General features: G+C 39.2%; 1 protein-coding gene and 1 pseudogene across 1 annotated transcript; one reads left to right on the plus strand and one right to left on the minus strand.

The window, feature by feature from the left end:
* The first annotated feature begins 885 nt into the window (after positions 1 to 885).
* Positions 886 to 10,434, plus strand: LOC140950017 (golgin-45-like). Its single transcript, XM_073399176.1, has 8 exons — positions 886 to 979; positions 1,126 to 1,169; positions 1,669 to 2,306; positions 3,786 to 3,844; positions 4,074 to 4,214; positions 5,214 to 5,342; positions 7,095 to 7,362; positions 8,661 to 10,434. Exons 1-8 carry the CDS (start codon positions 939 to 941, stop codon positions 8,832 to 8,834), a joined length of 1,494 nt encoding a protein of 497 aa, XP_073255277.1. The 5' UTR covers positions 886 to 938; the 3' UTR covers positions 8,835 to 10,434.
* A 658-nt stretch (positions 10,435 to 11,092) lies between these two features.
* On the minus strand, positions 11,093 to 13,404 carry LOC140949456 (uncharacterized; annotated as a pseudogene).
* Positions 13,405 to 14,001: the final 597 nt, after the last annotated feature.

Here is a 14,001-nt window from a genome sequence, read left to right on the forward strand (position 1 = left end):
CAACATATAACGATAGAGACGTTATTTCATTCAGTATCAAAAAAATTCCCTCAAATGAGACCTAAGATCCTCATGGCAGTATACGATAAAAAATATGCAATTTTGACAGTCAAATTTTGCAACAACCCGAGCAACAACCTCGATTTTACCTTCCTCTCCCTAGAAGGGTAGCCAACAAAGCCGCATAGAATGCTGGGACTGTCTAATCAAACATGGCGGATTTATGGGCAAGTAAGTTAAGATTGATGTTAATATGGCGTGCAGTCAGGTCTAGTTTAAAAGCTGAAGAGGTCACATAGCCTTGTCATAATTTGTTATTTTTTACAAGTATTTAGCACATATAAACGGGTGTCATCCTTTTGATTTTCACCCCGGAAGTAAGGTATCATTTTACTGTTGCGCAATGTTTCAGTTATGCTACGTGGAAATTTTGGTGATTGGGTTCACATTAGCTTATATGAGAGCTAAGTTATCGGCTTTTGAGGTATATATTGATCCTTTGGTATGTGTGCATGTCATTTGAATTAGAATACAGGGTCTTGTCATCGCTTGATGCGGTCTTGCCTCGGTCGATTAGTTTGTAATTTTGCAGTGCAGTTTGATCAGTTTATTTTTAGATAATTACACTAGTACTGGCCGTGGATTAGCCTTTGATCATGATAAATGGATGATCAACTCCCTCCCTACTTAGGAGTTCGATGCTATTGGTTTTATCTCCTTTTTATGTTCTATTAAATTTGTCTTTGTTGATTTCTCGGAAATCTGAACCGAGAAAAATTAATTATTAAGTCAACTCAGATCAGCTGTAGTGTACACAAATGAGAAGTCAATATTATTGTCTTGTCTACTTGATTTATTGTCTCATGTTCTTGCTTTCTTTTTTTACAGCACTATAGTACAGTATAAGGATCATTGATTACTTCGATAAAATTTTAAACATGGCACAGCTGTTGGAGCCACTTCCATTGGAGATGGAGAGGTAGTTAACCACTGATTTATTTTTAATTATTTTCCAAAATGAAGTTATTATACCATATGGTTTTGTCTTAACCTACTCCGATTCTACTTTTCTGTAAAACCAAAAACATATATTTGTTTGTGATGTTGTGATATTTTACAAAACAGATCCTCTCTACAAAGACGTGAAAAGGATGGCGAGCATACATTAGGTGAGAATAATAAGATTCACAATAAGCTCTCTTACAGTGCGACTAGTGTAACCGGGGCCACTTAGACAAAGTTGACCAATCAGATTACAGGAAAATAACACTACATTCACTCTAACAGACCTTGCAGGAAACACAAGCTTCTTTTCAGTGGGTTCAAAAGGTCAGGTCTGTGGGCTGTAATTGGTTGATTTCGATCCATGTTGTTTATTTTGATCCGGGATTTTGATTATGATTGATAACTAACTTTCTCAGAATGTATTGTTATTTTCCTTTTTATATCTATTTCTTTTTTTTATGGTAATGTTACAGTAATGATGAACGCACAAAAATAATGGCTCTTGTAAAAATACAAGAGTTCAACCAGTTTCAGAGTAACAAGTGGATTTCGTTGTTCATAAAATATACAGTATTTTATGACCTTATTTGATTATTGTTATTGTTTTGTTATCATCATCTTCATTATTTTCATTGTTATGATGATAATATTTTTTTTTGACAGTGGATTACAGTAAAGTACCCCGGTCAAGTGGAGATGGCATGGAGTATTCTTCTAGTAATTCCAGCGATGGAAGTATCTCTGAGGGGAGTGATGATAGTGAACTGTCGCAAAGAAAAATTACATCTTTACCAACAACTACAAAAAGCCAAATGTTTGGAAACAAAGCAGTTTGTTCCTCAACTGGGAGAAAAAGCATGGCACAACCAAAGAACTATCAAGAAAAGCAGAGGAATACAAATACTCAGGACATACTTAACCACCAGATTCAAAGTGGACATGGTTACTCACCAACATCTGTCTTAAGAACTGAAAATAAATATTATGCAGAAAATGATGAACACCCCAAACCTAAGGCAATTTATCAACAAAACTCAACAAATATTTTACTGCAAGGTGCTGAGTTACCGAGATTAGACCATCAGTTGGGAATATCATTAAAAGGAAATGATCAAGTTCCATCTTTAGCTCTGCCAGTCGCAGATCTCAGCTATAAAGAACTTGCTGTGAAGACTACTGTGGTAGAACACAGAGCAGAGTTTGTGGATAGTCAGAAAGTTATTAATGACCTTGAGGAACAAAACTCTAAGTTGGTTGAGGAGAAAACAAAGCTTTCTGTGCAGCTTGGTGTCCAGACTAAGGTTTGTACAAAAAATAATAACTAATTGTTACCGGTAGTTAAAATATATGTTTTCTGAACCCCAAGATCATGATCAGGCCACTCTTTTTTGTTCCCCGCTCTGATGACATAAGGAACATTTTATTTTTTATCTTTTTTGTTATTGTACAATTTCTCTGTCAAATTTTACAGTGTGACCGAGAAAACCGTGAACACTTAAAATATTTTAAGAATGTTTATTGTGTTACGACCAATCACAGCAAAGATCAGGGCACGCCAACTAGCTACAAAACCACGAAAACTAATAAATATTCTTGCCTGCAGTTTAGTTTCTCACGCCCAATTGGCTTTTATCTTGCAACACAATAACATTCCAGAAATATTTCTGGTGTTCACGGTTTTCCCAGTTTGATTGTAAAAATCAGTCGATGAGTATAACAAAAGAGTTTTTAGCAAGTAAAGATTAGTTAAAGGTGATAAGAAAAAGCATTTGTAGTAAGTAGCAGACTTTTAATTTTGTTGCAAAGCAAGGTGTAATATTATTATTATTTGGCCCCATCAGGGTAAATGAAGACAGGTGACAGGGCTTGAAACAGCGACACAAGACACAAGAAGAGCAACAAAGTTGGATTCAAACTGAACATGATACCATAGAACACAACTGATAACACAAATAGACATTTTTTCCTCCTTTTCAAAATAGTGGTTTCAATAGTGCAAAGTCTTTGATATCAAGCTACTTTTTTATTCTCAAGTAAACAAAACTTCATTTTCATATGGAATGTTTTAAATTTACACTTGACAAATTCATTTTGACATGCAATATCAAAGTCTCACTTAGTCTACATTCACATGGCACCAGGCAAATTTTTAACCAAATGAAAATTTGTGCATTTAGGTGTTCTGTTCACATAGAACCACATTAACCATACCAAAATCTAGATGCCTAGCTATTCAAAGCTCCGTGTGAACAGAGCAAAAATATTGAACTGTCACGTGTGAACTAATAATATCGTCCCAGGGAGCCTTTAAGAGATGGGGGGCAGGGATTTCCCCCGCTACTATGAGCATGGCCCCCGTCTACTTTCAAAGGAAAATAGAAGAAAAATAGAACCAGAAAAAACCCATAGCTGTTTGATTTCCCACCTACTTGTTGTATTTACCCAGCAACTTGAAATCTTAGTGACAACCCTGTTGTCCAGTCATATTTTTCAGCTGGTTGAAAATTCATCTTGTGCCATGTGAATGTAGCGTTAGTTTCTCGAGCAAATACAAGGCAAATTGGAAAGAGAACAAAAAGTTAATCAGAAGCTGACCCCTTTAAAGCTTTTTTCATGCATCCTTTCATTTATGCCTTTCATCAAGGGAGGAAAAAATTCAAAATGAAATTGTGATGACATCACAAGAGAAAGGTTTGTCTTCTTACACTAGGTAATGAGAGGAAAGTCTTAAGTAAAGTGTTAATAGGTCATAAATCTTTTTTTTTCTCTCTTCTGAACAGGTAAATGGAGAGATAAAGAGGTTACTAGTAGCATCAGTTGGAGAAGATATTAGGCAAAGGTATTTCAAAATTCTATAACTGCTTCTGGTAGGTTGGAAAAAATGTAAAGAAATATTCACAAATTAGATGGATACATATATTGTAGGTTTAATTTTTTTTGTGTTGCGTTTTTTCAAAAAGAGTTTATTTTTCATTTTTGTCTCAGAACTGAGTGCATGGATTTTCTGCCTCAGCCATTGCAAATTGTAATACTAATTTTACAAAATTTTGTTGTTCTTACAAAATCAGGTTGGAAGACTTGGTCAATAGAAATGTCCAGCAAACTGTTGAACTTAAACACTGGAAAAAAGTGTGTGAAGAATACTCTGAGGAGTCAGACAGGCTTGAGATTGAATGTGATGTATGGAGGACAAAATTTCTTGCAAGCAGGTAAGAGTGGTGTTTTACTGTCTCATTGCCTACATGCAAGTTTCGCATCTTGCTCATCAGGAACAGTAAAAAGTTGTCAACCAAAAAATGCAGGTACTTGGAGCGATCAACTCAGTCTTTCTTTTATTGTCAGCGAAAATCACACATTTACCTAGTATGTAATCTTTAAAAAAAAATACTTCCATAACAGGGGCGGATCCAAGAATTGTTTTAGGAGGGGTGCACTCACCAATAAACCACATAGTTTTTTTTTCGCAGAATACCAGTTGTATTAGAAAACCACAGGTCATCTCAGGGAGGGGGTGCGAACCCCCTGCACCCTCCCCCTAGATCCGCCCCTGCATAATAATGTATCCCTGCAGCATTTGCACCTTAGTTGTGGGTCTCACATACAGGTAGAAATTTTTCATCTCAGCTCAATGCTTTTGGCCCAATTTCTCATGCTTGGCAGGAAAAATGTGTGCTATCGCAGTCTTAAATGATACATTCTAAAAAGATGTCATAATGATTACAACATGTTATAACATCAGGGCTGTAACTTTAGATTTCAAGTTGTCAGGTGTATGCTGATTTAAAGCAGGGAATTGACCAGCTAGGAGGTTAAATTGGATCTGTTTCCCATTTGTTTTCCTCTGAAGGTAGCCAGGGGTCATTTTGTTAGTAGCCCAGGAAAATCCCTAGCCCCCGGCCAATAGTCACAGCCCTTTAACATGAAATAAACCTGAACCAATTTTTAAGAAGAGAAATTCAGTCAAAGTGAATGATCGTACTTTCCCAAAAACCTCCCAATGTTAGTAGGAAAGTCACTGTTGCTCATTTGGAGAACTTCAGAACTCTTTTGAACGTCTTCAGAAATCATCGGATGCCTAAGAATATATTGAGATCATCTACAAAAAATTGTGGCACTTGCAGAGCTTCTCATGAGGATGAAAATCTAGACAAGTTGACTCCTCTTCAGTACCTAAATGTTAAATAAAAACATAGTGTTTTTGCCTTAAGAATGATGTCTGATGAACTATCGAGTTGGAAGGTAGCACTCTATGCCAGATACCGACAAGCACAGAGTGCTTTGCAGAGATTGTTAGATGAGAGAGCTCAGCTGCAGCAGTACTTGATTGATACCAAGAGGCAAGTAACAAGCTTGGCTTCTATTGACATAAATCTTATAGGACCCACATACCTGCTTCAGCATCTTCTTTATGTTCACTGACATCATCATCATCATCATCATCATCATCACCATCATAATTATCAGCATGATAGTAATAACAATGATAATAAACAGTTATAATAATTAATATAGTAGTAATCAATTATGATAATTATAACTTTGCAAGTTAATTAAAATTTAATAAAATAAGCACAAGCACAAGGATCTGAAAAAAGAAGAGAAAAATATTTTTTTTATAATTTCTTGTCTTTGCTTTTACATTGTGCACGTGCATCAGAAGCATTCATTTTCTTTCGAAACAAGACTCTTACACTTGCACTTATACTTACATTGCCAGTGTAAACCAGACTTAATTGGATGGATATTTGGTCAAAAACTTGGACATTTGGCCCTGAAAAAAATTATTTGTCCTGGCCTATGTCTTTATTCTATTCTATTTTATTTTTTGATTTTTTTTAAATAGAAATGCATCCAACTGCTCTTATGTGGTCATTTGTTGTTCAAACATTTAGTTAGTCTGCTGCTTTCATTATTAATAAGAAGAATAAGAATAAATACTTAACTATCCACTTCCCTTATGGGGCTTTTGAGGGATAATGAAACAATAATTCAAATAGAACATAATATGTTTAAGAATCCCAACTGGTAGGAGGCGAACCAGTGGGCTATTTACAAGCGTGGCCAAAGATTTGAACTTGGGACTACCAAGAACAAATCCAGCTGGTGCTTAGGGCAGGACTATTGAACTCATGGCTTCCAGATTACAAGTCCCAACTGCTAAGCCATGCTGTGGTAGGTTCCCTGCTAGGAGAGGCTTCTTGTTCGGCGAATACTTCTGCTTGCGGGGAGTATAGTAGGGCTGGGCTTTACATAAAAAAATGAGCTACTCCTTATTGTCATCTGTGGATATGTCCTGTAAGCTTAAATTGATTAGTCTCCCTCACAGCCATTTTCATCTCATCACTCAATGCTCCTTTTTGGGGAACATCATTGCGTAAGGTAAAGGTGCACACAAGCCAAAGGCCCAAATGGCCGGAACTTATCCTGGTTTCATTAGCATGAAGCACCTAGGAGTATTGCTACTCCCCCCTTGACGGGATGTTAGTCCATTGCAGGGTTACTTCCCAGCAGGTATGCCGCCGTTACCCATTATACACCTGGGTGAAGAGGCAAAGTGGAGTTAAGTTCCTTGTTTAAGGAAACAACACGACAGGCGAGTCTTGAACCCCGGACCTCCAGATCCAGAGGTCGAGGTGTTAACCACACAGCCACACATGCCTCCTAACATCATTGCGTGACGAGACGAAAACAGCTGTGATATGAGATATTGTCCTCTTTCCTTGTCAGTGAAATTACATACAGATACATGAGTAGAAAAATTTATCAGTGGGTTCTAGTTTTTAAAAGGAGCACTTCTTTTAGTCTGCTACACAGTTGTTCTTTGTGTCATCACACAACGCTCCCTCTCTCCTCCGCAGAGGCTCCCGCTGGGTATCCCCATCAAAATAGCAATAATCGGAGGAGAGAGCAACGCTCCTGTTTGTGAGGAGGAGCATTGTGTGATGACACAAAGACAGCTGTGGAGCAGACTATACCTCGTTGGGAGAATTTTTAATTTTTATAATGTATAACCCATAACATAGTAGATTCCCATAATAAAGTGAATTCTTAAGTAATTCACTTTTTTGTTTTTGTTTTTTACATTGCAGGTGTATTCAGTCCTTACATTCAATGCTAAAAAGCACAGGTGGTATTCTTCAAGGATCCTTTCCTTCATTGTCCTCCGCAAATGAACAGAACATTGTAGAAATTGCTTCATTAAACAACTCCTTGGCTGAAGAAACTTTAGATCTTGCTCAGAATGTTTTGCCAGCGTTGTCACTCTCAGAGACATCACTTATGTTAACTCATGAGTCAGTGGAGAACACAGAAAAACTCAAGATGGGACCAACTTCTGCTGAAAAACTAGCTTTACAGGTGAATTTTACGTGGCTGCCTTGTGATTATAAGTGCACTGCATACTCAGGAGAAAGACTAAAAAAAGTTGTAAAATTCAAATAAAAGCTTTTTGTTAGTAATTCAGGAGACATTAAGTCTGGAGACTGTCTCTTTTGCAGTACACCCCCTACCCCACCTAAAAAGTACTGATGAAAAAGGCCGTGGAAACTGTCCTATGATCGAAAACATTTTTGAATTTTTGAAAAATGGCGCAAAATTCCAAATTTAAACAGTAAAGTTAAAAATGCTATTTTATCCGGGAGATTTGGTGACCTGTACGGGGGACAGAGTGAACTATGCAGTACACGAAAAATTTGGGAGACTTGGCAGTGATTTCTTTTGTCTCCTCTGTAATAATATTTCCCTACTAGCAGAGGTCTCTCAATGCATGAAACTGCATGTACAGTACTAGTGTTTCCTTTACAACCAGTAAAGTTTTAATCACGCGCGACACAACTTACAGAACCAGTTTGCACAATAACAACTGTGCGCTCCAAAAGAAATCCAGCATGGAGTCTCAACAGGACACGCGCATTCTACAATAAATGAAACCAGTTCTGAAAACCAGTCAGTTTCGGCCACAAATGTGTTCGGCGGCTACACGGAAGAACGCGTCGAGGGCCGACAGAGGGCTTCCTCTATCCTCTCCTTATTCTTCTCTTGTTGTGAGAGACCTGCTAGCAGGGAATTATAATAAGTGTAATGAACTGTAGTTTCTCTCTATTCCAATATCATTCTGCCTTTCTCGTACCTTTTACCCCCAGAGTCATTACTTCGAAGAAATAAATGTATTGTAGTTCTACTAATCAGTGGATGAAATTCTGTTTTGTGATCAATCACCCTTCAATTGAAACCTCTTCAGCAGTACTTTTCACAAAGTGACATTTGTCTTCAGCACTTCACCTCATGAAATTTGGCGTATCTCATAGAATTCCTTGAATTTTGAATGTTCATGACCAACTCTTAAAATTTCATGTAAAGGTTTGGTCTGGTACCACACACGTGGAAGATCGCGCACCCCTGTTAAAGGTTTCCGGTCCAGCAAGACACGCTGTTCAAGACCCTGAATAGTGCAATTGTATACCCGGTTTATGACCCCGAAATCTAAATCTAAATCTAAATCTAAATAATTACTGTATACTATTATAAATCTGTCATATTGGATGTAAGATAACCTTACCCTGTTCAGCAGAACATCCCTGTTAAGATGCCCCCTCCGCCCAACGGGCCAAGGACAGATTTGACTGAAAACAGAGCCATTTTTTTCTGTTCATTAGGTCTTATCAGATGACGTGGATCTTCAAGCCGAACAACAGCAACTCAGAGGTGTTATGAAAAGAATGTCGCAGCAGTACATTGGTCATGATTATCAAAGCCGGTTTGCTACCAAGAACTTCAGAGTAACTTATGACTGCTGTGAGAGGTGTACGGGAGCTCTTCAAGTGGTGTAGACACAGGCAGACCACCCTCTGTTCTCAGAAGAAACACTTGCCTGTTCCATGCTAGCCTCTCACGCAGATAGTGGAGTGTGGCTCGAAGTCAGAGAGGATCATTATACCTTTTTGGGAAACTGTCAACCTACCCCTCCCCTCAGCCAACATGTTGCCTTAAGTGAGAAGTAAGTGTTAATGTTGGCTTAGGGGAGGGGTAGGTGGGCAGTTTCCCAGAAACTGATAATGATGCAGAAAAATGTAAGGGGGGAGAGAGGAGGAAACTTCTCTTCGTTCTTTCGCTTTTACTCCCTTTTCCACTGCGTCGCTGTTTTTCCTGCTCAAATAAATTTTCAAAAATATCCAAATACGAGTGGACGAGGCCTTGCATTGTGCCATTAAGTGATCACGCAAATAGGAGCTGGTCAACTCCGGGTTTAGTGCTATAACAGTAGAGAGGCTTTATTAAACCGAGGTGGAAAAAAAAACCACCTCAGAGAATACAGACACATTGAACAACGTTTTTTCGTTTTCATATATTAATTTCTTGACGGACAATGCGCGGGTTGAATTGAATGTACTCACTCGTACATGAAAAGGAGAAAGGCTTCGATAGAATTCTGACAATTTGTAAATATAAATAAATATAAATTCACACGGACTTTTACATCTGTTTTATACAAATAATGCATTGACATATTACAGCCACGGTCGAAGAGTAACAAAGAGTACATTTCTTTGTCTGTCACTAAGTGGCTTTCCTGCCTTCTCCGTTTAGTTCTAGGAGGTTCAGAATCGCAAACCTAAGGTCTTGGGCTTGTTTCCCGCTTAGAAATCTAGCTGAATTTGTCTCTCCGTCGTTCCGGGTTCGACATTAGGAAGCTTTAGCGTCGACGACGGCGAAGGCAACGTGAAAGCCAACAAAACGGAAGAAAAAGATTTAACAAGCAAAACAGCATCACACTTTTTTGTTCATTTCCTTGCCGTCAATGCACGACTACGACGTGGAGTTCTCTTATGCGGCGTTTTATGGAGCACGTAAACACACGGCCACGAATCTTTCTTTTTCCTTCAAAACTTGGGTTCGGTCCCGAGTAATTCAATTCCAGGGAAATTCACCTTCATTTGACATTTTCCAAAAGTGACTGAGTAATACCGACAAAGTTTGCAACAACAGTAAGTCTGTAAATAGTTTTGATTTTGCTACCGTTTGGCCGTCGTCGTTGCTGTAAAAGGTTCCTATTACGTTGTTTTCCCGGGACGGCAACTTCGTAAGGAAACGATCCGGGGTGTACTCCCATATTAAGGGCAGACTCATGCCCAGTCGTTATTTGTGTTTTAGGGGTGAAAGAGACGAGGGAAAAATTGTCGCCCCCTTCGCATAAGTCCCCGCGCGCCTCAACCTAACCCCGGCACCCTCTCTTACCTATTTTCCTCACCCCCAAAGCACATAAATAGCTACTAGGTACGGGTCTGTTTTAAGGGGGTGGGGTTATCGTCGGGAAAATTAGAATTACTGGGCGTGGCTCAATCTTTATTTGACCCCTAAAAGATACAGCTCTGAAACAAAAGCAAGATAAATTGTTATCATATTAATTTGAATAGAGAAGATGTTATTGAATGCTTCCTTCTGCGTTAAGTTTATTTTTTCTTTTCGTCTGTTTCGTTCTTTATTTCTTCACGCACAACCGTAAGCGAAACCATCATCCGAAGGTAACTGAAATGTGCGTTTCGTGCTGAAAACCTCAAGCTGAACCTGTATCCGCAATTTAGACTCCTTGACGAGACGACCAGTATCACCGCTCTTTTAATAACGGAACTATTTCCCCGGGAGAAATTAAGAATAATAATAGTAATAATAGTGATGATGATGATGATGATGATGATGATGATGATAATATTAATAATAATAATAATAATAATAATAATAATAATAATAATAATAATAAAGGTCTTTATTCAAGGTTTTAAACGTTAAAACTTACAAGTTCTATTATAAAATGAAGATAAAACTGTGTGAGTCTAAAAAAGTATTAATAAAAATAAATAAATACTAAATTACAATCTATTTAAAATCAAAGAGACAAATTAGCAATGACCAGGGCGATTTGAATTTCAATCAGATTTCCGACGGCTTGTTAGCCTGGGTATCAGAGGTTCTTTTTCTCTGGCGTTCAGCTGGATGTTTCGGTGTCACTAGTAGGACTTAACCGCAACCGGAAAACGCGCATAAAATGTCTCTGGCACCCAGGGTAAAGGTTGTATGCACTTCTTTCATTCTAGACTAGGAATGCCACTGATGTGGCATCACTCCCTTCATCGGACATAAACGCTTCTACTTCGGCTTCCATACTGGCTCTGTAACCTTCTCTGTGGTAGGTTGAGAACATCGTCGAAGTAAACACTGATTGATCGTCAAATGTTGTGGGAAGGCTCCACAAATTGCCTGTGACAAACTACGACATGCGTCTCCATGGCAACATTCACAGCAACAAAACGTCAATCGATCAGCTTCCTCCGCGGATAACTCAGGCCCATTTCCTCACAGACTCCTCTCGATGTCAACGCATCCACGTCTCGCATCGTATGGTTGTTACACCTTTATCAGGATGTCTGGGCTTTATGTAGAGTATTTCCCCTTCAGCAACCTTAGTCTTCCCGTCTCCGTTGGTATTTTTGTCATAATAATGCACTTTGAACCTATATGCGTATTACAGGTGTAAAGTTGACCTTAATTAGTTTATACGGAGAGCGATTCGGTTTGAACTCGCTCTGTCGAGCCAGCCTGTTTACCCCAGCTAATGATTTCCAATCGTTACAAGCTAATTTCTAGCTATATTAAACTTGCGACCCCAAATTTTAGAGCAATCATTCACTTATTCTACAAACGTTTCAAAACTGATGGGTGGATTTACGGGTACCCTGCGTAGCAGGTGCCGGTTATTAGGGAGTTTTAGCAACAACGATGGCGACCGCAACGAGAAAGTCAAAAAAGACGTGAAAATGCCTAATTTCACGTTTTAAAGAAGACTCAAACAAGGGACGACGAGATTTTCTTTCTTTTTCTAAACTTGAGTGCGGTCCTCAAGAAATCAACTCCAGGGAAATTTGCCTCCATTAGAAATTTTCAGCGAATTTGAATAAACGCGACAAAGTTGAAAAAAACGCCAATTCATTCTAAAATTGACGTTTTCGCTGCCGTCGCCGTTGTCGATGCTAAAAGTCCCTATTTATTTAAAGTCCGCGCGAGGGCAACACGAGAAGGGGTGAGGAGGCCTCCTCTCTTTTTCTCCCCTCGCGCGTCCTCGAGATTTCTTCCTTCGCCCTAGAAAACAAACCGGCGCCTGCTGCGGGGGCTAATGTAGGGGGTCCGAACCAAAAGACCCTCACTGCACGGCGATATCACGTGCGTGAGAAGGAATCGGGTAATAGGAATAAATAAGAAAAAAAGTTACTAAGTAACAAAAGATAAATAGAGAGCTAGATTTCTTTCAAGAATAGAGTTCCTCTGTGGAGGAGCGTTCACTTGATAGATTGTATTGGGTCTTCCAACCTCTCCCCAGGCCTTGTTTCCTTCCCTTCTCTCTCCATCTCCTATTTTCTAGGGTAAAAGCCATGGGAGCGAGGTTCTTAGATGTTCTTGTCAGAGGGTCACTTTGAAAAATTGTACAACCTAAGAAACTGACCTGTAACTTCTAGGCTGCCGGATCCAACCCTTGTTTCCACGACGTTATCCCGTATATCCTCTGCAATGTCCAGTCCATCCATCCCTGAAAATGAACAACCGAGCTTTTTTCTGGCCAAATCTAAAGCTGTCAAAAGAGAGCTTCCACAGTCTTCGTCTAATATGGTACGACCTCCATCCACCGACACAATTTTACTCAGTCTTAAAACTTCAAGAGTGGAAGGATACCCAAGTTTGGGAGCTGGAGGCCTGGGACCTTGGTTGACAATTTTCATTGCGTTGCGAATAAAGTTGACGTAATAGACATTGACAGTCAACCACCTTTTAAAAGAAATTCATGCTAATTCCACGTGTCATGGAGGACGTACTGACAAGCAACGACAATTGGAAAAGTCCTCTTAATCTTCTTCAATAAAGACAACTGTCACTAATTTTCTGGGCCCAGTTCTTCGAAGGCCGATTAATGCTAATCCGGGGTTAATTTTTAATCCGCGTTTCTTTTCCTGTCGTTCAAAAGCATTTAGACTTGCTACAAGTCAGCCTCACGAGTTTCTTAGCGAGCGGACCGAGCTTAATTTTACGCCGCGAAGCAGCCAAGCGAGCGACGAAGTCACGAGAGGACAAAGGACTTTTTTGAAAGTCAAAAAAGTATTTTCCGGGTTAATTTCCTCAGTCTATTCTTTTTAGAGCATCCAATTAAAAAATCACATGCAAAAAGGATTAAACTGAATTACTTTTAAAGCTTTCATACCTGAATTCAAATTTCGCAATAACCCTGGGTTCGCTTAACCCACCTTTCAACCTCGCCCTGGTGGGAAAATGAAGTTTTCCGTTGAGTCTATTTTCTTACACTACGTTGAATCGGTGAAGTTTCCCTAATACATAAGACAGCCAAAATATAGTCATATGTGCATTGGCGGGGAATAAGGGCTGAGAAGTGGAAAATTACTTATTAAAAATAATAGTTTAAAGAGGTAAATATTGTTAACTTGTTAGAACACCTTCTTCCAGCCATTAACCCAGAAAAGCCTTTGCAAAACGTTATTTGGTCTTTCACCACACAGGGTGCCAGAGGTTTTTTTCCCATTGGAACCCGCGAAAGCGAGTCGCCAAGCTGCGAGAAAATATAATCTCTCGCCGACCAGGCTGCGGTTGTTCAAACGACGGATAGCGCTATCCACCGGATAAATCACTATCCAGTGGATAAGTATTAGGGAAACTGATTGCGTTATCCGCTAGATAGAGATTTAAAACCAGTGGATAGCTTTATCCACGTTTTGAACAACTGGGGCCAGCACTTTAACACTTCGCACGAAGGAAAAATAGCGCCGCTATTTTTTCTTCGTCCCTTCCCATCAGGGGAGACCCGCCCGCCCCTTAACCTAACCCCCAATCTTCTCTCAACCCCAAAACATATAAATAGAGCTGGGTACGAGTCTGAGATATAACTATGACAAAGGTCGACGGTCTGTTTTTTTTTTTGTTGTTGTTGTTGTTGTTTTT

Source organism: Porites lutea, chromosome 10, assembly GCF_958299795.1.
Source record: "Porites lutea chromosome 10, jaPorLute2.1, whole genome shotgun sequence".
NCBI classification, from domain to species: domain Eukaryota; kingdom Metazoa; phylum Cnidaria; class Anthozoa; order Scleractinia; family Poritidae; genus Porites; species Porites lutea.